This window comes from Zootoca vivipara, chromosome 13 (assembly GCF_965207765.1).
Source record: "Zootoca vivipara chromosome 13, rZooViv2.hap1.1, whole genome shotgun sequence".
NCBI classification, from domain to species: Eukaryota; Metazoa; Chordata; class Lepidosauria; order Squamata; family Lacertidae; genus Zootoca; species Zootoca vivipara.
In genome coordinates this window covers 49,399,302-49,424,200 of record NC_142596.1, presented here as the reverse complement: position 1 = coordinate 49,424,200, position 24,899 = coordinate 49,399,302, and the positions used below count along the sequence as shown (strand labels likewise).

The 24,899-nt window shown below is 48.4% G+C and overlaps 1 protein-coding gene across 1 annotated transcript in view; it reads left to right on the top strand.

The window, feature by feature from the left end:
• The window catches only part of INTS1 (integrator complex subunit 1), a 64,227-nt gene extending 49,098 nt beyond the window's left edge, over positions 1-15,129 (top strand). Inside the window, exons 38-47 of the mRNA XM_035131449.3 lie at positions 440-563; positions 1,098-1,231; positions 3,152-3,344; positions 5,666-5,793; positions 5,914-6,026; positions 7,144-7,260; positions 8,835-8,905; positions 10,212-10,303; positions 11,428-11,537; positions 14,434-15,129. Coding sequence (XP_034987340.2) covers positions 440-563; positions 1,098-1,231; positions 3,152-3,344; positions 5,666-5,793; positions 5,914-6,026; positions 7,144-7,260; positions 8,835-8,905; positions 10,212-10,303; positions 11,428-11,537; positions 14,434-14,549 — 1,198 coding nt within the window. The 3' untranslated portion in view covers positions 14,550-15,129. The remainder of the gene's footprint in view (positions 1-439; positions 564-1,097; positions 1,232-3,151; positions 3,345-5,665; positions 5,794-5,913; positions 6,027-7,143; positions 7,261-8,834; positions 8,906-10,211; positions 10,304-11,427; positions 11,538-14,433) is intronic.
• The last annotated feature ends 9,770 nt before the right edge of the window (positions 15,130-24,899 follow it).

Sequence of the window (24,899 nt, the reverse complement as noted above, 5' to 3'; positions counted from 1 at the left end):
TGGAACTGAACCCCCTGCATAAGATCTAATTGTATGGGACAGCTTTTGGCAAATGCTGAAGACGCACCTCTTTTGAAGTATCTCTTTTTAAGGACCCTCCTTATTTCTGTGATCTTAAGTTGTTTTATGTTGTGCTTTAGTTGTTATACCCCTCGCCTGGGACCTTAGGGAGCTCAAGATTGGAGGGAAATGCTCATCAATCCTTGGCAACCTCAGAAAGTCCCTCTGGGAGAAACGGAAACGGACAGTGCATGTTTCTTTACTCTCCATGTGTTTGCAGGGATTTATATATGGTACCACTGAGGACTAGCATTTTAAAATAGCTTATTCCAGTGAAGCTGTTAGGTTTGCATTGGCCAAGGAAGCAGATACATTTGGTAGACTTGGAAACCCCTCTTTGATTTGTCAGTAATCTCACGTCTCTTTTTTTCTGTTTCAGCTCAATGGGAAAACATTGCCAAGATCTTCTCCTGCAAATCTATCTTCAGCTGCCTGAGCTCCTGGTGCCAGTCCCCGGAACCCTGCTTTCCACCGAAGGGGCCACCGACAGCAGCACCTGCAAAGTAAGGGCGGTGGGAGAGAAAAAGCCTTTGAGAAAAAGCCTGGCCCCTCCATTTTCCTCGAGCCATTCCAGCACATGCACCCGCCAGCTACACAGTTCACAAGCCCAGGAAAGTTTGAGAAATCTTAGTCGTGATTTCCACTAAGTGATTTATTTGCCTGCCCTCTGGGTGGTGACCACCATCTCCACACACCCCAAAAGGGTGTCAAACGCTTGACCTTCCAAATGTGACCTGTGCTCTGATTGTCCCCTCCCCCCCAAAAAAAATAGAAAAAGCACCCAGTAACTCACCCAGTCCAATGTGAATTGAGGGAGTCTTTGAAAATGGGTTGCGTTCTCAAACTTTTTGTCCCTTGTGTTCCATCATCAACCCTAAGGAAACGATCCGGAAACCTGCCGTCGACCACCTCCTCTTGGGGAGACTGGAAGTCTCTTTGCAAGTTGTGAGGTTGGAAAAGGTAGATTTAGAGCATTCAGTCCATTTCAGGAAGTGTTTGAGCACTAGCCGATGCTCCGCCCTTTTCTCTCCCTGCAGCTCGACGGCCTTGTCCACCGCTTCATCACCCTCCTTGCCGACTCCAGCGATTCCAAGACGAGCGGGAGCCGCCTGTGGGATGCCAACATGGCATGTCGGAAGCTGGCCGTGGCCCACCCCATCCTCCTCCTCAGGTTCTGCTCAGTCTGCGTGGCTTCAGGGGCTTTTACATTATCTTTATACCCAGTGCTTTTTTTCTAGGGAAGAAAAAGGTACAGGAACTCATCGGGAACAGACCTTTGTACTAGGAGTACAGGCAACTCTCCATTTTCACAGGGGTTCTTTTCCGGATCCCTGCGCACATACGCAAAATCACGTAAAATGGGGAGCAGCCTGGAGAGGAGACCCACCCCAGAGCCCATGAGCCCAAAGAGGCCTCCCTGCCTGTCAGCTCTGCAGGACACCATGTCCCTCCAGCTGGTGTATGCTGACACCCAGGGAGGCTTCTTCCCCACACATCAGCTCTGCAAGCCACCATGTCCCTCTGGCTGGCATGTGCTGACACCCAGAGAGGCTTCTTCCCCGCATTTCAGCTCTGCAAGACACCATGTCCCTCCGGCTAGCGTATGCTGACACCCAGAGAGGCTTCTTCCCCGCATTTCAGCTCTGCAAGACACCATGTCCCTCCAGCTAGCATACGCTGACACCCAGGGAGGCTTCTTCCCCGCATTTCAGCTCTGCAAGACACCATGTCCCTCCAGCTAGCATACACTGACACCCAGGGAGGCTTCTTCCCCGCATTTCAGCTCTGCAAGACACCATGTCCCTCCAGCTAGCATACGCTGACACCCAGGGAGGCTTCTTCCCCGCATTTCAGCTCTGCAAGACACCATGTCCCTCCAGCTAGCGTACGCTGACACCCAGGGAGGCTTCTTCCCCACACACCAGCTCTGCTGGTCCATGAGTTTGAGGCGCAGCCCTGATTATACACCCCCCCAGGTGCCAAAATGTGAACTTTCTCCACTCCAAACCACAATCACCCTTCATAACTAACAATAATATGGACAGCAAAGCCCTTAGGGGGGAAGCAGTGTAGCTCTGTGGCAGAACACCTCTTTGCATGCAAGAAGGTCCCCGATTCAGTCCTCGGCCACCTGCAGGCAGGTGTGGAATTAAGATCACCGTCTGAAATCCTGGAGAGCTGCTCCCAATCCAGTGGACATCACGGAGTTAGGCGTGCTAAAGGTTTGACTCGAGGTCCAAGGCAGATTCCTCTTTAGATCAGCCCTTTAGTCTGAACGATGAGGACTGGAAACTTGCTTTGTTTATAGCAGAGCACCCGCCTTGTAGGGAGTGCGCTTCAGCCATATAAACGAGAGCGGGCGAGACCAAGAGTGGGTCCAACTGTCAAGAAGGTGGTTTCTGCAAGCGCTGAGGAGGGAAGCGAGAGGCAGATGGGGCTCGTCCGCCTGGGAAGGGAGCCCATCAAGGAGAGGGAAAATTCTGACCCTAAGCCTCCACTTCCTTGTGGGAAGACAATGCTAAGGAGTAAACCCTACACAAATCTGGAATGGAATCTCTAAGGCGGTTGGGGGTGCCTTGTACGCCTCCTTCTGGCAACTCCTGCGGCCAGGCTGGTGCCAAACGTCTTGCTCTGCTTTCCTTTGGACCCCGTTGGCGAGGCCAAGAGGGGGATCTTGTTATCCGGGTAGCCCAGGACCTCCTTACACATTGCCCAGGCTTGCCCCCCAGGGGGCTCCCTTTGGTGTTGTAAACACAGCAGTTTGACTTCACCTGCGAAGGTGTACTCCATTGTCTCTTGAGACAGATGGATGCTAACAACAGGCTAGCAGGCATCCCCAAACTGCGGCCCTCCAGATGTTTTGGCCTACAACTCCCATGATCCCTGGCTAACAGGAGCAGTAGTTGGGGAAGATTGGAATTGTAGTCCAAAACATCTGGAGGGCTGAAGTTTGGGGGTGCCTGGGCTAAAGGTTGGGAAGCCCAAATCCAAAACTGCTTCAGGAAGAGGGATCAAAGAGTAAGTTCTTGCTCTAATCCCTGCCTGCTGCATAAATGTCCTAAGGCGGCCGCTCTCCTCCCTCTGTCCCCAGGCACCTGCCGATGATCGCGGCCTTGCTGCACGGACGGGTCCACCTCAACTTCCAGGAGTTCCGCCAGCAGAACCACCTCACCTTCTTCCTCCACGTCTTGGGCATCCTGGAGCTCCTGCAGCCGCAGGTCTTCCAGAGCGAACACCAGGAGGCGCTGTGGGACTGCCTCCTCTCCTTCATTCGCTTGCTTCTGGTAGGAGAAGAGCTACACTCTGGCGGGGTTGCCAAGAAGCTGGGTGGCCTGCAATCTTGTGGCTTGGGGGTGGGGGTGGGGTACAGCCATGCACCGCGAACATAGAGCTCCTGGGGTGAGCAGGCTCTAGAATTGCAAGGTCACCTTTGCTTTCTGCTGTTGTTTCTTTGTTTCAGGGGTTTGGGGAACCTCGGGCTCAGAGGTGAGATGTGGCCCCCCAGGCCTTTCTACCTGGCCCTTGATATTCCACCCAGGCCCTTCCTAATAATAATAATAATAATAATAATGGCCTTCTTGGTAGTGGCACCCGCCCTGTAGAACGCCCTCCCATCAGATGTCAAAGAAATAAACAACTATCTGACGTTTAGAAGACATCTGAAGGCAGCTCTGTTTAGGGAAGTTTTTAATGTCTTATTGCGTTTTTAATATTCTGTTGAAGGCCGCCCAGAGTGGCTGGGGAAACCCGTAAAGGTAAAGGTAAAGGGACCCCTGACTATTAGGTCCAGTCGTGACCGACTCTGGGGTTGCGCGCTCATCTCGCATTATTGGCCGAGGGAGCCGGCGTACAGCTTCCAGGTCATGTGGCCAGCATGACAAAGCCGCTTCTGGCAAACCAGAGCAGCACATGGAAACGCTGTTTACCTTCCCGCTGTAGCGGTTCCTATTTATCTACTTGCATTTTGACGTGCTTTCGAATTGCTAGGTTGGCAGGAGCTGGGACCAAGCAACGGGAGCTCACCCCGTTGTAGGGATTCGAACCGCCGACCTTCTGATCAGCAAGCCCTAGGCTCAGTGGTTTAACCCACAGCACCACCTGGGTCCCTTATTATTATTATTACTTGTGCTTAAATCCTGCATGCAGGTTTCCTGCAAGCAGCTGGGTGGCCACTTTGAGAACAGGATGCTGAACAAGATGGGCCTGATCCAGCAGGCTCTTCTAGTGTTCTTATTCATTCATTTGTTTCATTGATTGATTGATTGATTGATTGATTGATTTGCTCTAGTTTTTGGGCCCTGCTTTTCAGACAGTTATTGTCTCCCAAAGTGGCTCACATGAATAAAAGAGAGGCAAGGAGGCTGCCATCCAGCTTGCAGACTAAAAAGAAAAGGGGCACCAAGGAAGGAGACTGTAAGGGGAGGAGTTAGAATCATATAATTGGAGAGTTGGAAGGGACCCCTGAGGGTCATCTAGCCCAACCCCCTGCCATGCATCAGCTAGAGCATCCATGACAGATGGCCACCCAACCTCTGCTTTAAAACCTCCAAGGGAGGCCCAGAGAGGGAAAGAAGAAAGAGCCCCTACCAGAGAGGAATGGCAAATTAAGCTATTAGACTATGCTGAAATGGCAAAAAATGACTGGGAACTCAAGAGACCAAGAAGACAAGAAATTCAAGAAAGAATGGGGAAAGTTTATAATTTATTTAGGAGACCACTGTAAGCAGGTGAAAACATTAGCAGGATTTTAATCTCACTTGCAATGTAGCAAATACTATGGGCAATATGAATAGATACAAAACATAGACTATGAAATAATATGCAGTTGGAAATGCCGACAATAGGACCCATGAAGGGGATTGGGGGAAGTTTCGGGATTCAGAGTAATCTCATTTTATGGCAGGGATAGGCAGACTCGACCCTCCAGATGTTTTGAGACTACAACTCCCATCATCCCTGATCACTGGTTCTGTTAGCCAGGGATGATGGGAGTTGTAGTCCCAAAACATCTGGAGGGCCGAGTTTGCCTGTGCCTGTTTTATGGATATGTATTTGGTATTGTATCTAATTTACATTGATAAAATCAAATAAAAATGATTTTAAAAAATAACAATGAAATACCTCCAGGGAGGGAGAGTCCACAACCTCCTGAGGGAGATCCCATTGCACTGTCGAACGGCTCTTGCTGATGTTGTAACAGGAGAAAACAAGCTTGTTCGCCAAGTTCTTCAAAGTGAGATCTTGGAGAGCATTTATATCCAGCTAAGGCCAAGCTGATGTTCCTTTGCTGGTGGTGTTGCTTGAATGGCAATGGGTGGCTCTCGGTCCTTCAGCAAGTGGATGAGGCCAGACTCCCTGGGGCAACCAGAAGTTGTAATGGCCAGGGTGGGGTAGGCTGGTCTCCCCATTGTCTTAATCTTCTTCCTGGGAGGCCGCCTTGCAGTGGCCCTGGGCTCCCTGACTTGATAGCAGAAGCCGGGGTTTCTGCTTCCCATCGACTCAGCCTGTGTGAACCAGCCCTTAGAACACCCTGGGTTACGGGAGAAGGACGGGCCTCCAGGCTGCTTCCAAAATCTCACCCCCATTCGCCTTTGCTTTGCTTCAGAGCTACCGGAAGTCTTCGCGCCACTTGGCCGCCTTCATCTCCAAGTTCGTGCAGTTCATCCACAAGTACATAACTTCCAACGCCCAGGCAGCTGTCGCCTTCCTGCAGAAGCACTCGGACCCCCTCCAGTAAGTCTCTTGCTCTGGGTTTGTCCAGGATGTGGGGCGGTTGGGAGCTCAGAGGAGGGAGATGGGGTAGCCCAGAAGCGATTTGAACACACCCGCGGCCGTTGCTCTCCTTCCCCGCAGTGACCTCTCGTCGGACAACAGCGACCTGGCGATGCTGAAGTCTCTCCTGGCCGGCCTGAGCCTGCCCAGCAAGAACGGCGCCGCGGACCGAGGGGCTGACGAGGAAAAGGACGGTGGGTCTTCCATTTGAGTTTCATCTCTCACGTTTGTTCGTTTGTTTGTTTAAACTTATTTAATGTATTTATATCTCACCCTTCTCCCAAGCTGGGATTTGAGGTAGCTTACAACGTTTAAAACATCGTTACAAAACATGCAATAATAAAAACAATCCAGTTGTAAACAGCAGGCAGGTCCCAGGAGTTCAGGGGTAGTTTTTATAAATAATTTTATAAGTTGTGTGTCCTTGTTTCTCAGTTTGATCCTTTTACAGTACATAGTTTTGTTCGTTTTCGGGTATTTTACGCATTGTAATTTGCTGTTGTTTTATTGATTATAGATTAGTAATTATTTATTGTAATTGCTAAGTGTAAACTGCTAAATTATTATTTGCTGATGTTTAATTTTTCTGTTTATTGTTGGATTCTAATGGATTATTGAATATTGCTTTATTTGATACAAGTTGTTTATTTTAAAGTTATTGTGACTTTTTATTTAGGATCTGGTTGTTACTATTAGTGATTGATGTTTTATTATTATTTTTATGTGTGTTGGAAGCAGCCCAGAGTGGCTGGGGCAACCCAGGCAGATGGGTGGGGCATGAATAAATTATTATTATTATTATTATTATTATTATTATTATTATTATTAATTAAGGATTTTCTTGGGTTACAAAGGTAGTGCAATGTCTCATATTTTTTTCTTTCTCCCATGTATCATTTTTACACATCAATTTTACTTGTTGAGACATTATGAGGAAGGGGGGAAAGAGGTGGGTGGGATGGGGAGTTGGGTGTGGTGGATTGCCGATGTTTCTGTTTTTCTTGATATGTGTAGGGGTTCGGCGTCAGCGTCGTTTGTGCAGGTTCTCTGTTATTTGTTCATGCTTCTTTGTTGGTGAGAGAGGTCGGGATTTGTCTTAGGATGTGATTGTTCATTTGTGGTTGGCTGTGGTGATCCTTAGTTTCTTGTGTGAGTGGGGAGGGAGGGTGTTTTGATTAGGTTAGCCATATTGATTATTATTATTACTACTACTACTACTACTACTACTACTACTACTACTGGACTCTGAGATCTGTGCACCTAACAGAGCACTAACAAAACCCTCTCCCTCTCTATTCCGTGCATCTTCAGATGAAGTCCCCGGAGCAAGTTCCTTGCCCCTTGTCAGTGTCTCTCTCTTCACTCCTCTCACTCCAGCCGAAATGGCCCCGTACATGAAGCGACTGTCCAGAGGTCAGGCTGTGGAGGGTAAGGCAAGGCCAATATGGTCTGCACTGGCTGGGCAGCAGCTCTGCCCAGGGCTTCAGACAAAGGGTATTGCTCATGGTGAACATGCTTCTGAAAACGATAACACATTTAACATTACGGAAGCTTTTAATGTTTAATAGATTATATTTTAATGTTTTGTTGGAAGCCGCCCAAAGTGGCTGGGGAAACCCAGCCAGATGGGCGGGGTATAAATATTATTATTATTATTATTATTATTATTATTATTATTATTATTATTATTATTATTTTGAAAACGCTGATCCAATGCTTGCACAGTGCTGGTATCCAAGCAATGCAGAAGCAGGGGGCAATGTTCACGGCAGGGGGCATTCATCATCATCATCATCATTTTATTTGTATGCCACCTTTTCATAGTTAAAACAATGCTCAAGGGGGCTTACAACGTGACAAGATTTACATAATTACCAACATAACAAATGTCATAAACAATAAATAAAACAATAAAACACATCAAAAGGTACACCGCCAATTTCCACATAAATCATAAAAATCTAAAACTAAAAATACAACATTAATATCAATAACAATTTAAAATTACGTAGATAAAAAAATAAAAACAATTTTAAAAAGGAGCCCTCTCTGTCGAGCAACAGCAGTCCTTTATGGAGAGAGGCAGAGCTGGGCCCTCAGGCTCCCTTAGGGCATTCACGTGGCGCTCCTTGCTATGGGGGACCCCGCAATGGGGAAGCATTTCCCTACAGAAGCCACAGGCGACCTGTGAACGCTACTGACTAACGCTACTAGGATTACATCCCAACTCTTGGTGTAATAGCCTATGAGCCAGGAAACTACTGGCTAAACCCTTGCCTCTGCTGTGAACTCCAAGGGTGAGCTTAGACAAGCCACTGTGTTGTTTTTCTCAGCATCCGTCTCCCCTTCTGTACTGTGGGGGGGGGAGGGGATTATGATACTGAACCGACTTGGAAAATTGTTGCAAGAATTACAACAAAACGGTGTGCCTGGAGTGCTTGGAAGAGCTATGTGCTTATTATTGTTGTTATTGTTATTTCAATTAATTTATTAATCGCCTCCTAAACTGCCGTCCCAAGGCGATTTACACATAAAATAATTTAAAACAGTTAAACACACAAAAAACAGGAAATATATTTAAAACACAACTAAAAGCCTAACAAGCGAACACTCGCAGTAGAGCCCCATTTATCCAGCCGAGCAAGCCTGTTGGAACTAAAAGGTCTCCGGCTGTTCCAGAAAGTGCAGATAGGGGGCGCCTGTGGTATATTGATAGCGACACTATTCCACAGAACAGGGGCCACCACACTAAAAGCCCTGCTCCGACTTACTGCAGAGAGAGTTTCTGAGATCTTTGGAACTTGCAGAAGAGACTCTCCCGCAGACCGCAGCAACTGACTGTGTGTGTAAGGGATAAGTTTGATTATGAAGAACTGTTGTTTCTCGAGGACAAAGCAGATTGAGTTCCCTTGAGAGGCTGCCAGCTCCTTTGTCCCCCTCTTCTTAGGGGTAGGGGCACCAGATTGCTCACCCCAGTCTCTTTGTTTCCCCCCACTTCCCAGATATCCTGGAGGTGCTGACCGATATCGACGAGATGTCCAGGCGAAGACCGGAAATCCTTGCCTTCTTTTCCGTACGTTGCCCATCCTCGTTCAGTCGTCTGCTTTGTGCGTCTCTTGCTTTGCCCTGGTCCCCTTCGGTGGGATGTTCATTTCCCCATCCTTTCGGAAGAAGGGTTGACGGAGCTTGCGTCGCCGACCACTTTGGCCAAACTCCTAAGCAGCCTAATCGCCTTTTGCGAGTAAGAATTCCATGCAAGCGGTTAGGAAGCGTTTGCGAAAATGGAAATCAGTGCTCCACAAGCAATCCGCAACCTATGTGGCAGGCAAATGGCAGGGGCAGGAAGGCTCCAACGTTGATCTTAACGTGTGAGGAGGTTGACCTGGGTCCAAACTTCAGGGTGTCCCTTGGGGTACCCTGGCTCCGTTTCATCCCAGCATGCCCTGGGACTAACAGTGGGCTCCACTTCCTCCTCCTCTCTTTCTGGGCCCAGGCTGGCCCTGACAGTGCCACAGATGTGTGAGCGGCTTTTTTAAAAGCCCTATACGGTCTCGGACCTACGGGACCGCCTCTCCTGCCTGGTATGCCCCACAGAGGGTCTTACGGTCCGCAAATAATAACATCTTGGAGGTCCCAGGCCTCAAGGAGATGAGACTGGCCTCGACCAGCGCCAGGGCCTTTTCAGCCATGGCCCCAGCATGGTGGAACGCTCTGTCACAAGAGACCAGGGCCCTGCAGGATTTGACATATTTCTGCAGGGCCTGCAAGACGGCCCTGTTCCGCCAGGCCTTTGGTCGGGGTTCAGTCTTGACTCCCCCTTCCCCCATAAGAACTTGCATGAAAGTGGCCTCCCAACTTTTCTCACAGGCTCATATAAGATCAGCATAAACAGTTGGGCCTGGTGAGCATTTAAGGTCTCCAGCCCTAATCTGCAGGTCGCCATCTGATTAGATTTTACTCTGATTCTGATTTGATTCCAGGATGTATTTTAATTGATTGCTTGATTTTTATCTTGATGTGTTATGTAATTGATGTTAGCCACTCTGAGCCCGGTTTTGGCCAGGGAGGGCAGGGTATAAATACTATTATTATTATTATTATTATTATTATTATTATTATTATTATTATTCCCGTGGCCTCTGCCAGCCACTGTAGACACTCCAGAGACTTGCCAAAAGGGAGCACTTCTGCAGCCAAGTCCTTTTTACTTCTTTGGGGTTGCAGGAGGGGAGGGAGTGCTGGGCCAGAATGCCCACCTCTTTCCTTTGGAAAAGCCCACCCTGGAAGTTGATTTCTCTTACTCTGAACCACCAAAGGGGTTCTGTAACTGTTGTTACTGGCATTGCCCTCCAACGTCCTTTTTCTTTTCCACTGCTCAGACTCACTTGCAAAGACTGATGAGCTCTCCCGAGGAAACCTGCCGGAATCTCGCCTTCTCCCTCGCGCTGCGCTCAATACAGAACAACCCCAGGTGCGGACAGGCAGACCCTGCATGGAGGGGGGGGCTGCTGATGGGGCCTAGGAACCGACACAGGAAGTTTGACTCGAGCCGCTTTGCTTGTAGAGCCTGGGCACCCCCTTGAAAACCCCAGGGAGGAGGAACGAATTCCAGACAGAGACAGAGGTGACGGAGATCACTCAGTTAGAAACAGAATCAGTACCAGGGCAACTCTGCCCAACAAAGAATGGGCGGCTGTAGATCTCTGGAACTTGGTCGTATATCCGCAATAAGCAGGAGGTGGTGATGGGTTTGGGTACAGGCCAGCTGCAAAGCCGAACAATGGTAATGTAAGAACACCTGAAGAGCCCTTGCAGGATCAGACCTGTGGCCCATCTAGTCCAGCATCCTGTTCTCACAGCGCCCAACCAGATGCCCGGAGGAACTCGCAAGCAGGACCTGAGCACAGGAGCGCTCTCCCCTCCTGTTTTCATGTTGCATCTTTGCATGCCGCTTAGATATTTTTAAAAATATTAAGTGGTTCAGGCATGCTTTTAAATATAGATAAAGCTCACTTTCTCAAGCTGTTGCAACAGCCACTGATGAGATTTAGCACATTTGTGGTGGAAGGGGTAGGCCGTTCTTCATGATGGCTGCACAGAACCTCCCTGCACAACAGCAGTCTACCTCCGAATACCAAATGCGAGGGAACAACAACGGGAGAGTGCTGTTGCTCTCACTGAGAGCCAGTGTGGTGTAGTGGTTAAGAGCGGTAGACTTGTAATCTGGGGAACCGGGTTCGCGTCTCTGCTCCTCCACATGCAGCTGCTGGGTGACCTTGGGCTAGTCACACTTCTCTGAAGTCTCTCAGCCCCACTCACCTCACAGAGTGTTTGTTGTGGGGGAGGAAGGGAAAGGAGATTGTTAGCCGCTTTGAGACTCCTTCGGGTAGTGATAAAGCGGGATATCAAATCCAAACTACTACTCCTCCTCCTCCTCCTCCTCTTCTTCACTTCTAACTTGGGGACTTTCCATATTCCCGCCTTCTGTGCAAACAGGACACTGAACTAAATGGGCCTTTGGCCTGATAAAAGCAGACTGGCTTTTCTGATATTCTCGGCTAACCGAAATCCTCTCTCTCCTTTCCACTTTCCCAGCATTGCGGCCGACTTCCTCCCCACGTTCATGTACTGCCTTGGCAGCCGTGACTTTGAGGTTGTTCAGACAGCTCTGAGAAACCTGCCTGAGTACACCCTCCTTTGCCAAGGTAAGAGCAGGCAGTTGCTTTTCCTGATGCTTCAAAACGGCCACCGTACTTTGCAAGGTGGTTGTAAGAATTGCAGAGCTCGGTATAAGTGAGCGAGAGACTCTGAACACTCGGGAAATGCCATGGGGAAGGGGGGAGAGGTTTGCATTTGTGTAAAGCTGGCTCCTCCGATATAACAGAAGCACAGCTAGGGGAAGGGGTGAAGAGCCCTTGACCTTTGAGGAGAGAGGCAGTGTGGAGCAGCGGTTAGAGTCTTGGACTGGAGAGACGCGAGTTCGAATCCCCACTCAGCCATCACACTTCCTGGGTGGCCTTAGGCCAGTCACTGGGTCTTAGCTTAGCCAACTTCACAGGTTTGTTGTGAGGATTGAACAGGAGAGGAGCACCACAATTGGCTTTTTTGTGCTCCTTTGTGGAGGATGGGAGAGGGGTGGGCTTGTTGTCTGGGCAGCCCAGGACTCCCATACACACTGCCCAGGTCATTTAGGTGTGACTAACACAGCTATTTGGCTTCACCCCTGGAGGCACACTCCGTTGACTCTCGAGACTGATGGATGCCAACATGGATAATAATAATATTATCCTGACAGTAAGAGCTGTTCGGCAGTGGAATTTGCTACCAAGGAGTGTGGTGGAGTCTCCTTCTTTGGAGGTCTTTAAGCAGAGGCTTGACAGGCATATGTCCAGAATGCTTTGATGGTGTTTCCTGCTTGGCAGGGGGTTGAACTGGATGGCCCTTGTGGTCTCTTCCAACTCTACAATTCTATGAATAATAATACTAATAACAACAACAACAACAATAATAATAATAACAACCCAATACCCTGCTGGATTTCCCAACAGAATTAAAAGTGCATTAAAACATCAGACATTAAAAACCTCCCTAAACAGGGCTGCCTTCAGATGTCTTCAAAAGTCAGATAGTTGTTTATTTCCTTGACATCTGATGGGAGGGTGTTCCACAGGGCAGGCCCTCTGTTTGGTATAATAATAATAATAATAATAATAATAATAATAATAATAATAATAATTATAATAAATAAATAAATAAATATAAATAAATATAATTTATTCTTTATACCCGCCCCATCCACTCTGGGCAGCTTATATTCCCCAGCCACTTTGGGCAGCTTCCAACAAAATATTAAAATACAGTAGTCCCTGTAGCTTCACTTCTCGGAGGGAGGGAACCGCCAGAAGGCCCTCGGAGCTGGACCTCAATGTGCGGGCTGAACGATGTGGGTGAAGACGCTCCTTCAGGTATACTGGACCGAGGCCATTTAGGTCTTTGAAGGTCAGCACCAACACTTTGAATTGTGCTCAGAAACGTACTGGGATAGTTCTTTTCTTTCCAAGGTAGATCCTGCTGCTATTCCCACCTGCCCTGGCCCAGCACCAGAATAGCTTTGCCTCCTTCTAGCCCTCCGCTTCCGCCTCTGTGCTCGGTTTCAGCTCCCAACCTTCCACCCTCCTTCGAAACCAACTTTCCCAGCTCCTTTTCTTTGCTCTGAAAACACAGGTGGCATTTAGTGTGGAAGCCCCTGAGGAGCCGCTCGTGGCTTTTCCTTCAGATTCTGTGGGTTCGGCTTGGGCTTCTCAGAGTTTGCGTCCTCTTCTAACAAACACTTCTCCGGCCTGGTGGTTGGCACGATGGGGCCATGTGTACGCTTTGGTCAAATGTCAGTAGGCAACCTTTTTCTCTGATCCTGGCCAAATATTGGCAGGCGTTCCCATTAGGCCGAGGCGATGCTGATTGGTGAGGTGGCAGCCCAGCTCATTCTCTGACATTGCCGATTGAGTTGTGCAGTAGGAGAGGGGAAGCTCTGGGCTGCCGTGGTGTAGTCTCCACTCACCAACCAGGACCCCCCCCCCCGAGCCCTCCTGTGGTTTCCAGCAACTGATATTCAGAAACATTGCTACCTCGATAGCCTTCTCCTCCCTGAATTTGCCCGATCATCTTTTATTTTTATTTCTTGTCGTTTAACAACTTATTAAATTTGCAAATAAAACAAACCTAAACATCCACAACAACAACAAAATTAAACCATAGTTTGACTTCCCTCCTCTCCCCCTCACGGTTTCATTCTTGAATACTTCTTCACGCATGTTCTTAAAACCTTATATTCTTGCTGTTTCCATTTTAAATCTTCTTCATCTTGTTACAAGTGACATATAGAGGTTTTCCTAATGTGAGAATCTCTACACAAAGCTTTAAAAATATGCAAACTTTTATCCCCTAAAATAGAAAGTAAAAAAGGGGGGCCACTGTGGCAGTGAGTTCTGTAGGTTAACGAAACAAGCCAAGGCTGCACGGCGCTAGTTGGGCGCATTTGTGGCCGCAGTGGGGTGTGGACTGGGAAGGCCTGAGCTGCGGATCCCCACACAGAAGAGGAATCTTGTCCCAGTTACACTAGTGGCCAAAATTGTGGGAACCTTTTGGGGAAAGTGTATTTCCGAGGTTTGATGGCTCACAACACCTGATTGGCTCTCTAAACACTCGTGCCCATTGGCTACATTCAAATGAAGGAAAGCTACTGCATATCAACCTAAGCTTCTTATTTGGCTATAACTTTTGATAGAATACAGATAATTGAACAAACCTTGTTGCATTACACTCTTCATTAAATTATATTTCCATTGATATATAATTTTATGGTATTACTCCCAAAAGAAAGTGGTGTGATGAGCTATCAACCCTTAGAAAGACACTTTTCCCAAAAGGTTTCCACAATTTTGGCCACTAGTGTTAAGTCATCTCTTCCTAACACAGGGCTCTGCTTCTGGATTTGGGGGGGGGGCATGAGAAAGGGTCCTGGGCCAGCCTGTGTTTCCTGTGTTTCCGCCTCCTGAATGAATCTGCTGTGCCTCCTTCATCTCGCTCGTTCTTCCTCCGCAGAGCATGCCGCAATTTTGCTGCAGAGGGCCTTCCTGGTGGGGATGTATGGGCAGGTGGACACCAGCTCCCAGATCTCGGAAGCCCTGAAGATTTTGCATATGGAAGCCATGATATGAAGAGGGACCTCTGGTGGCTCAGGACTCCGAGAGGACAGAAGGGCCTTGCTGGACTATGCTAGTGGAGAACCCGAGGAGAAGAAGGCACACACTTGAGTCTGCCTCCTGGCGATGAGGAGTCCCTGGTACTTCTTACCAGGCATCGTCCACCAAAAAAAGGACAAAGGTCACTTTGGCTTAAGAGATGCTGGTATTTGCTCCACTCCAGCCATTGATTAAGGTCAGGGATGGGGAACCCATGGCCATTCAGGTGTTGTCGGACAATACTCCCAGCATCCCTAGCTGGGGCTGACGGGGCTGTAGTCCAATGTCTGGAGGGCCACTTGTTCCCCAGCTCTGATTTAGGCAGAGAGCAAAATGTCTTGGAAGTCCTGATTAGAAGCCATTTTGCCTCTCCAGTGTGGACCAGTATGGTGAGCACCCCTCTCATTTGAGCTGGCCAAAAAGTGGGGGCACCCGTTGGACTCTTCCCGGCGTGCGGTTTTGCCAAAACACCTCCCAGCGCGGCCAACCAGTTCCACAATAACGACCTGATAAGGTTTCATTTTTTAAAAAAATTAAAAATAGCTGATTTCCTGTTGCGCCGCCTTTATTTATGCATCTCCATTTGGTTTCTCTTTCCTTTTTTTACAGTGGCTTGGTCTTGAAAACGTAACCCAAGGGGTAAATTTGCCTCTGCCTCGTGCAAAAAACAAAATACAGTTTTCGTTTTTAACCTTTTAAACCTGTTTTTAACCTTAGGAAGTCATGGGAGAAGGTACTTTGTTATCTCTGTCTTCAGTGTTGTCAAGAACCGAGAGATCCACCTGGGCAATAAATAAAATAAACCAGGCCCCCTTCGTTTAAAGCACATGCCTCTCAGCCCATCTCTTGCCAACCTGTCAAGGACGCAAGTCCTTATCCGCTTTCGTAAGGCTTGAGCTGATGCAGCGACGAGCCAGAGACAAACGAAGTGAAGACCCGGTAGACAAAGAGCCAGGAGCCAGTGAATTAGCGGTCCTGAGTTACTCTGTGACGGCCGGATTGATGGCTTTCCTAAACACCGATGGACAGCAAGAGACGGATTGCTGCTGTCTGGTCTTCTTTGCCTGGGTCATTTCATCTCGGGGACAGGTTATCCATTCAGTACAGAGGGTGGCAGTGTGGAAATGGATGCCGACACGGCGGCCTTCTGCTCCTTTGTTTTACGCTTCCCTTTAACACATCTTGATTAAAGCTGGAAGTTCAGCAGGGAGGAGTCGATACCTGCCAGGTCTTCTGGGCTTGGGCCATGTGATGGTCAGGTGTCTATGTAAGTAACATCTTGTGCATGCCATGAGGCGTAATTAAGGTAAACGTATACAGGTAAGGGTTAAGGACCCCTGCTAGTTAAGTCCAGTTGTGAATGACTGGGGTTGCTGCGCTCGTCTCACTTTACTGGTTGAGGGAGCCAATGTTTGTCCACAGACAGTTTTTCCAGGTCATGACTAAGCCGCTTCTGGCGAAACCAGAGCAGCGCACGGAAACACTGTTTACCTTTCCGCCGGAGCGGTACCTATTTATCTACTTGCACTTTGACGTGCTTTCGAACTGCTAGGTTGGCAGAAGCTGGGACTGAGCAATGGGAGCTCACCCCGTCGCGGGGATTTGAACCGCCGACGGCAAGCCCTAGGCTCTGTGGTTTAGACCACAGCGCCACCCACGTCCCAAAGGTAAACACATAGCTAGGTGTAAAAAAAGTGTGTGTTAGGTTGGGAGGGGGCGAGAGAGCGTGCTTGGAATGTGGGAAGTGAATGGTGATTGGCCAAGAGATTGAAAGAGGAGTTCGAATGCTGGTGGGAGACAGCATTAAAAAAGCCTTGCTAGAACCATCCAGTCAGCGAGCAGGATCCAAGCATGATAGCCCCTCTCCCCTCCTTTTGGGAACACTCTCCCATCAGATGTCAAACAGGTAAACGGCTACAGAACTTTCTGAAGACATCTGAAGGCAGCCCTGTGTCAGGACATTTTTAATGTTTGACGTTTTGCGGTGTTTTTATTACTCTGGAAGCCACTCATGGTGGCTTGGGCAACCCAGACAGATGGGTGGGGTATAGGTAATATATTATTATTTCATAGAATTGGAGAGTTGGAAGGGACCCCAAGGGTCATCTAGTCCAACCCCCCTTGCATTGCAGAAATCTCCAGGTATCCCACACGGAGATTGAACCAGCAACCTTGGCATTATCTGCACCATGCACTAAACACATGGGTGCTGCTGTGGTCTAAACCACTGAGCCTCTTAGGCTTGCCGATCAAAAGGTCGGCGGTTCGAATCCCCGTGACGGGGTGAGCTCCCATTGCTCTGTCCCTCCTCCTGCCAACCTAGCAGTTTGAAAGCACATCAAAGTGCAAGTACATAAATAGGTACCGCTGCGGCAGGAAGGTAAACGGCGTTTCTGTGCGCTGCTCTGGTTTCCGTCACGGTGTCCCATTTTGCCAGAAGCAGTCTAGTCATGCTGGCCACATAACTCAGAAAGCTGTCTGTGGACAAACGCCAGCTCCCTTGGCCTGAAAGCAAGATGAGCGCTGCACCCAATAGTCGCCTTTGACTGGACTTAACTGTCCAGGGGTCCTTTACCTTTACTAATCAACTGATCTTATTGCTGCAATTAGTATCCCAAAGCATTGCTGCTTCCGGCTGTGGAGGGTAGAGCAATAGCCATCATGGCTACTAACCATTGATAGCTTTCTCCGTGAATTTATCTAATCCTCTTTTTAAAAAGCCATCTAGGCTGGTGGCCATCACTGCCTCATACGGTACTGAGTTTCACTCTGTGAAGCGTGAATAATTTTATTTTATCTGTCCTGAATCATCCACCCTTCAGCTTCATTGGATCCCCACAAGTTCTAGCATGAGGAGAGACAGAGAAGAACTTCATCCGCTTTATCTTTGCCATGCATAATTTTACGCCAGGCATCCCCAAACTGCGGCCCTCCAGATGTTTTGGCCTACAACTCCCATGATCCCTAGCTAACAGGACCAGTGGTTGGGGAAAATTGGAATTGTAGTCCAAAACATCTGGAGGGACAAAGTTTGGGGATGCTTGTTTTACACCCTTTTATCACTCCCCAGAAACTCCCAAATGATGCAACCTTTCTGCATAGGGGAGTCGCTTCTTCCCATAGATTGTTTTGGTTTCCCTTTTCCAACTCCTCTTTGAGACGAGGCGACCAGAACTGTACACAGTACTCCAAATGCGGTCGCACCGCAGATTCGTATAACGGCATTATGATATGTGCAGCTTTGTTTTCCTTTCCTTTCCTAAGGATCCTGGCCTGGGAGGGTCAGTTGAGTTTGGGAGTGGCTGGCAGTTTGAGTGACCCCTGGAGGTGGAGAGAGTATTTGGGATCGAAGCAGAGTTGGGCCAACACAGCAGGATCAGTATTATTATTAGTCACATGGCCCAAAGTAACAAATAAGAGAATACAGAGCTGAAACCATATGCCTCTCAACACTAAGTGATCATAAAACTCTTGTTTATTAGTTCAGTGTTAATAAATTGCTGCATTGCACCACGTGCTTCTTGATAGGCTACTTTAGAGGCAAGAAATATCACATTTCAATATACAAAGGCAAGGGAAAACTGAGTGTGCAATTATATCCTTTCTGGCATGCACAGCTGTCAACTTGTGGAACTCACCGCCACATGAAGCTACAGTAGCTGGCACTGGTTCAGGTGGCTTTCAGACAGAAGGCAAATCCATGGAGGGAACGTTCTGTCAACAGCAAGCAGATACGGCGACTGAACAGAATCCCCATGTTCAGAGGCACACTATTATTATTATTATTATTATTATTATTATTATTATTGCTTCTGAATGAACAGATGGTGGGGGCAAGTGAGAGAGGAGGTCTGGTAGCTTATCCTGCCCTGGTTGTGCATTCCAAAATGTGCCAAGCTGTGTCCAGACCTATATTATTGGGGGTGGGGGTGTCACGAACTTGGTGTTTGCTTGCAGTCGACCCGGTGGCGGGAGGGGTTTGTGAATCTGCAGCTTCTTTCTTCCGAAACATCAGGCCTGGCGCATTTCCCATAACAGAGATTGCTGCATTCTCTTGAGTAAAACTAACAGTTCACATCTGACCGCGGCAGCTTCAGCGAACGACTTGAGTGCCCACAACGGGCCTGGAATGAAATCCAAGGCTAATCGCGGAGGTATTTCCCCGGATGGCTTCAGGATGACGAATCTGGATTGCCTGCCACTGGATAGCTCCCCACCCGTCCTGCCAACTTCTGACTCTTTACCAGCGTCCGGCCAAGGAGGCAGCGTTGCCAAAGGCTGTGCCCTGCTGATGGGAAAGGAGTTGGCAGACCTGCCGAGTCTCCCCAGGCTGAATTATAACTTGGGAGACCAGGGTTCAAATCCCCCCTCATCCTTGAACCTTGGGAGCTGGGCCACTGCCTCTCAGCCTGACCTACCTCACAGGGTTGTTGTGGGGATTAAATAGGTAAAGGACCCCCCAGATGATTAAGTCCAGTCAAAGGCGGCTATGGGGTTGCGGCGCTCATCTCGCTTTCAGGCTGAGGAAGCCAGCGTTTGTCCACACAGTTTTCTGGGTCATGTGGCCAGCATGGCTAAACCGCTTCTGGCACAACGGGACACCATGATGGAAACCAGAGTTCACGGAAATGCTGTTTGCCTTCCCGCTGGAGCGGTACGTATTTATCTACTTGCACTTTGACATGCTTTTGAACTGCTAGGTTGGCAAGAGCTGGGACGGAGCAACGGGAGCTCACCCTGTCGGGGGATTTGAACCATTGACCTTCCAATCGGCAAGCCCTAGTGCAAGCATCCCCAAACTTCAGCCCTCCAGACTACAATTCCCATCTTCCCCGACCACTGGTCCTGTTAGCTAGGGATCATGGGAGTTGTAGGCCAAAACATCTGGAGGGCCGAAGTTTGGGGGTGCCTGCCCTAGAGGCTCAGTGGTTTAGGCCACAGCACCCCCCATGTGTGGGGAGCCAGGGAAGGGGCAAAGCACCAGGGATGTCGCCACTTTGAGGTCCTGGGAAGAAAAAGGGGTAGAAAAGCTATTATTATGATTATGATTATGATTATTATTATTATTATTATTATATTACTATTACTATTATTACTATTACTATTATTATTACTATTATTATTGCCTCATTCCCCCTCAAAGAGGCAGATGAGATCCCACATGAACCAAGAAGCTGGGAAACCAAACTCCAAACCCATTAACAGAGCCAATCTCCCCCCCCTGCAAATGAAGGGAGCCCCCCCCCCCGCCAGTTCCCCGCACACACAGCGTCAATTGGAGCTTTTTTTATTCAGCTCATGAGTCATTCCCAATAAACTCTGGAGAGCAAAATGGCCATCGCTGCAATCTGCAATCTCTTTATTAGTGTAAAAATAAAAGGAGTAATTTTATTGCTATTACAGCCTGTTTGCCATTATTTGCATAATTGTTAAATGCTAATAAGACAATTAGCAATTATAGCTTAATAATTATGCCGCCGCAATAACTGTCCTATTGTATCATAATGAAATTCTTAATTGTTGCTACGGGTTGGTGGTTTTTTTCCCCATTCAGGCTCCGCTTCCTGTAAAGGAGCAAGAGGGAGAAAGGGAAGCAGAGGGGCTGAGAGATGAAAGGGATGTTTCTTTAAATAAAGAGAATATAGATATTTGTTAGCAATGTTATTTAAACCAGGAGTGGGGTGGGGGAGGTGGGCAGAGCTTGGGCTCGCATGGCTTTTGGTGTGGAGAAGCCATGCCCCATTTGCTTTAGTAAATAATCATAATAAAACATTATTTCCTAGCGTTTATAACTCTGTTTAATAACAGACCCGGATAGCGAGTGCTCTAGCAAAAATGGGGTCATTGAAAAGCAAGAGAAGGATGCAAGAGGGGGACCCAAAAATTTGAAGGATGGGGGGGGGGAGAAACTTGGTGGTGGGAAGAGACAACAAAACAGCCCAATGAGAGCTGAGAATGATCTGGCGGGGTGCAATGGAGTATTTTGGAATAAAGCATGGCTGGCTGGTTCTGCTCCACAACCAGAGGGAATGATGCTTCCGAATTTCCGTTGCTGGGAGCTTCAGGAGGGGAGAGTTGGTCTTGTGCTCGGGTCCTCTCTGCGGGTTTCCTACAGGGGTCTGGTTGCCAACTGTGACAACACGATGCTAAACACGACAACACGATGCTAAACTGTGACAACACGATGCTAGATGGGCCATTGGCCGGATCCAGGAGGCTCTTCTTCCAACTCACCTGTGCTTTGACATGTGCCCCAGCCACCCAGCAAGCAAATTTCTTAGGAATACAGAGGTACCCTTGTTCTCTTTTATTATTATTTTTATTTAAAATACTTTATTATTTAAAATAATACAAAACATAACATACATGTGAAACAAGTACAACACAAATTCTTCCACTCGTCGAGTTACATACAGAAAAAATACGAAAAACATAATACATAATTCAAAATAAACTCTTCTTCGCAATGTGAACAGTATACCATCCTTATATTTTATCCTATTTCTTCCCTCTTAGATACTTCCCGTCCTTCTAATAATACAATAGCAAATTCTTTGTTTTCCACGGGCCTGCCTTATGAATTTCCTCCTTTCTTTCCTTGATTTTCTCACTTTATATTTTCAAACGTTATTCTATATCTGCTAGTATGGAGTTATTAGGATAATACATTTTTAAATATTTTTTGTAAATAATAATAATAATAATAATAATAATTTATTATTTATACCCCGCCCATCTGGCCGGGCTCCCCCAGCCACTCTGGGCGGCTTCCAACAAAACAGAAATTCTAAAATACAGAAATCCATCAAACATTAAAATACAGAAATCCATCAAACATTAAAAGCTTCCCTAAACAGGGCTGCCTTGAGATGCCTTCTAAAGATCTGGTAATTGTTGTTCTCTTTGACCTCTAGTGGGAGGGCATTCCACAGGGTGGGTGCCACTACCGATAAGGCCCTCTGCCTGGTTCCCTGTAACTTGGCTTCTCGTAGTGAGGGAACCGCCAGAAGGCCCTCGGAGCTGGACCTCAGTGTCCGGGCAGAACGATGGGGGTGGAGACGCTCCTTCAGGTATACCGGACCGAGGCCGTTTAAATACTCCATTCCTAGAGGTACCCTTTTTCTCAAAAGCCTTGGAACTCAAACAACTTGGAACCCAAACACTGGAAACCAGAAAGTAAGAGTTCCGGTTTGCAAACCTTTTTCCAGAAGTCGAATGTGCTCTGTTTTGAGTGTTACGCTGAGGTCTGTCTGATTTTGCTATTTATTTTGCATTTTTGTTTTTGCGGCTCTTTTTGTGTGTGTGTGAATGTGTGGAACCCAGTTCAGCTACCCATTGATTGACTGATTGTGTGACTATAGTACATTATTTATTGCTCTCATTTTATGGATCCATGGTCTCGTTAGATAGTAAAATTCATGTTCAGTGGCTGTTTTAGGGGTTGTTTTTGAAAGTCTGGGACGGATTAATCCATTTTGCATTACTTTCTATGGGAAAGCGCGCCTTGGTTTTGGAACGCTTTGGTTTTGGAACGGAATTCCGGAACAGATTAAGTTTGAGAACCAAGGTACCACTGTAATGGGGAAAGGGGGAGGGGGAAGAAAGGGGAACAGGAAATTTGGGGCAAAAGACTTGGGGCTAGCCACATCTCTGCTTCAGATCTGTTCCACCCCCACCCCATGAGAAAACGGCAAGCGCTGGCAGGCCTGCCCTCCTAATATTAATTTACTGACCTCATTAGGGCAGGAGAGGTTAATTGGTTAATATTTGCAGGATGATTAGATGCTTTGCAGCCACTAAATTCCTCTTATTGTTTATAACTAAACCCACACCATTAGGGGCTTTTAATTGCCGTCAGGAGGAAGCAACTGCATTCCAGTGGCAAGACTGCCTTGGTTTCATTTGGACTTCAACCTCCAGCTACCTCGAGGGCTCAGCTGGGATTGCCTCTCTGGAGTCATTGGGCAGAAATGGACCTGAAGGATTTAAAGCACACGGCTTCCCTCCAGAGAATCCTGAGAGTTGTGTTTTACTCCTTGCACAGCTACAGTTCTCAGCACCCTTAAATGGCAGGCCCCAGGATTCTCCGGGGGGTGGGGGTGAGAGATAATCATGTGCGTTCAATGCACAGTCGTACCTCGGAAGTCAAACAGAATCTGTTCCAGAAGTCCGTTTGATTTCCAAAACATTTGGAAACCAAAGCGTGGCTTCGGATTGGCTGCAGGAAGCTCCTGCAGCCAATCGGAAGCCCCGTCGGATGTTCGGCTTCCAAAAATTGTTCGAAAACCGGAACACTCACTTCCACGTTTTGATCATCCAGGAGCTGATTTGTTTGGGAGCCAAGGCGTTCGAGATCCAAGGTACAGTTATATAGGGTGTGTACAGGGTTATCAGACGCCCCCATTTCCCGGGGACAGTCCCCGGATTTGCACATTTGTCCCCGGACAAATTCCATCCCTGGAAAGTCCCAGGATTTCATCTAATATCTGTCACGGTCCGGTTGGCGGGCGGTTGAAGCCCTGGCTGAGGACGTCGGGACCAGAGGCAAGATGGTGGTGTAGAAGCAGGAACGGGTGCAGGGCTGAGGGTCCAGCAGCAGGCAGTCACAGGGTCAAGGAGCAAGGCGTCGGCAAGGCAAGGGTCCAAGGGTTGAGGAGCAAGGCGTCGGCAAGGCAAGGGTCCAAGGAGCAAGAGGCTAGAGGCAACCAGGCAGGGATAGCGTTGCTGTGGCAAAAAGCTGAAGGGAAATGCTGGGCTTTTATCCTTCCCAGCTCCTGCCACCAGGTGCAGTGAGGTATCAAGTGGCCTCACCTGAGTGGCCACTCCTTGCTTCTCCAGCACAAGCTGAGGCAGGCCCCAGTCCTGCAAAGCATTACAGGCCCCAGAGCCTGACTCCTGCCCATACTCCTGACAACATCCCTGGGAAACATGGCAGCAGCAGTGGCAGTCTCAGCAGCCCGGAGCCAGCCTGGTAGCGCAGTTGGCTCTGGCTAGCTTCAGGAGTTGCCCACTACTCTGGCGCCTGCCATTTTGCCTCGCTGGAAGTCCCCATATGATGTGCTGTGCACAAGACACATCATATGGGGACTTGGAGTAGGGGCCGAAGGCACGGTGCTGGGCCCTGCTGCCGGGCGAGAGGTGCGCGGGGTCATTGAGTTCGGTGCGCCGCTGCAACGTAGTGCTCAGCTCCCCATCGGCACCGCTGCCCAAGGTCATCAGCTCAGGCTCCGGGTGGTGCTTGGGTGGCTGCGGCTGCCGGCTTCACCATTGTGTTCCCCAACTTGCAAGTGGCGGCTCAGCTTGTTGGCCAGCTCGTTGTCGGCCATCGTGGACGAGAGGCGAGCAGGAGGTGAGCTGATCCGGCCCAAGCACACCTCCTCCCGCTCGCTCACTGCTAGCTCTGCCCCTGATCCACTGACTGGGTGTGCCACGGCATGGATGGGTGGCCGCTGGACGATGCCTGCGCAGGAGATGCCCAGACAGACGGGCAGCGCAGCAGCAGGAGGAGGGGGTTCTGCTAATACTTACTCCCGAGTAAGCCTATAGGGGATCACAGGGCAAGGAGGGAGAGGGAGAGGGAGGGAGGGAGGTAGCACAGCTAGCGCTCCATGAAAGGTCGGGACCCAGAGGTATCTAAAGTGGTGCCTCGCTAGACGAATTTAATTCGTTCCACGGGTCTTTTCTTATAACGAAAAATTCGTCTAGCGAATCCCATAGGAATGCATAGAATTTTTTTTGCCCATAGGAACGCATTAATTGAATTTCAATGCATTCCTATGGGAAACCGCGATTCACTAGACAAATTTTTCATAAAACGAATTCGTCTAGCGAGGCAACCTCCGCTCGAAAAATCCTTTCGTTAAGCGGAAATTTCGTTAAGCAGGGCATTCGTTAAGCAAGGCACCACTGTATAGCCATTTGCACATGTTGCTGTGCAACCATTACATGCAGAATGTAGGCACCCTATATATAGAAAGGAGCAAACCAGTGATACTTGAGGGAGCAGGCTAGCAGGCGGGGCCCATGACTTACATCAGAGGAGCTTACACAACACAAAACACGGTTGCTGTATGTAAGTTTTATTTTATTTGTTTTTTATCTTATATTTTGGAAATATACACCCAGGTTTTTCCCCCTTTAAAAATTTTGGGGCCCGCCAGGAGAGTGGGGCCCTAAGCTACAGCTTATCTTATACATAAATCTGGCACTGGATGAGGCCACAAGAAACATACACGGTATCCCAATTGCAGTTGTGCCATTGGTTTGTATAACTCCATTATGATGTTGGCAGGAATTAGTTGCACAGAGTTACTTGGATCCTTGGCT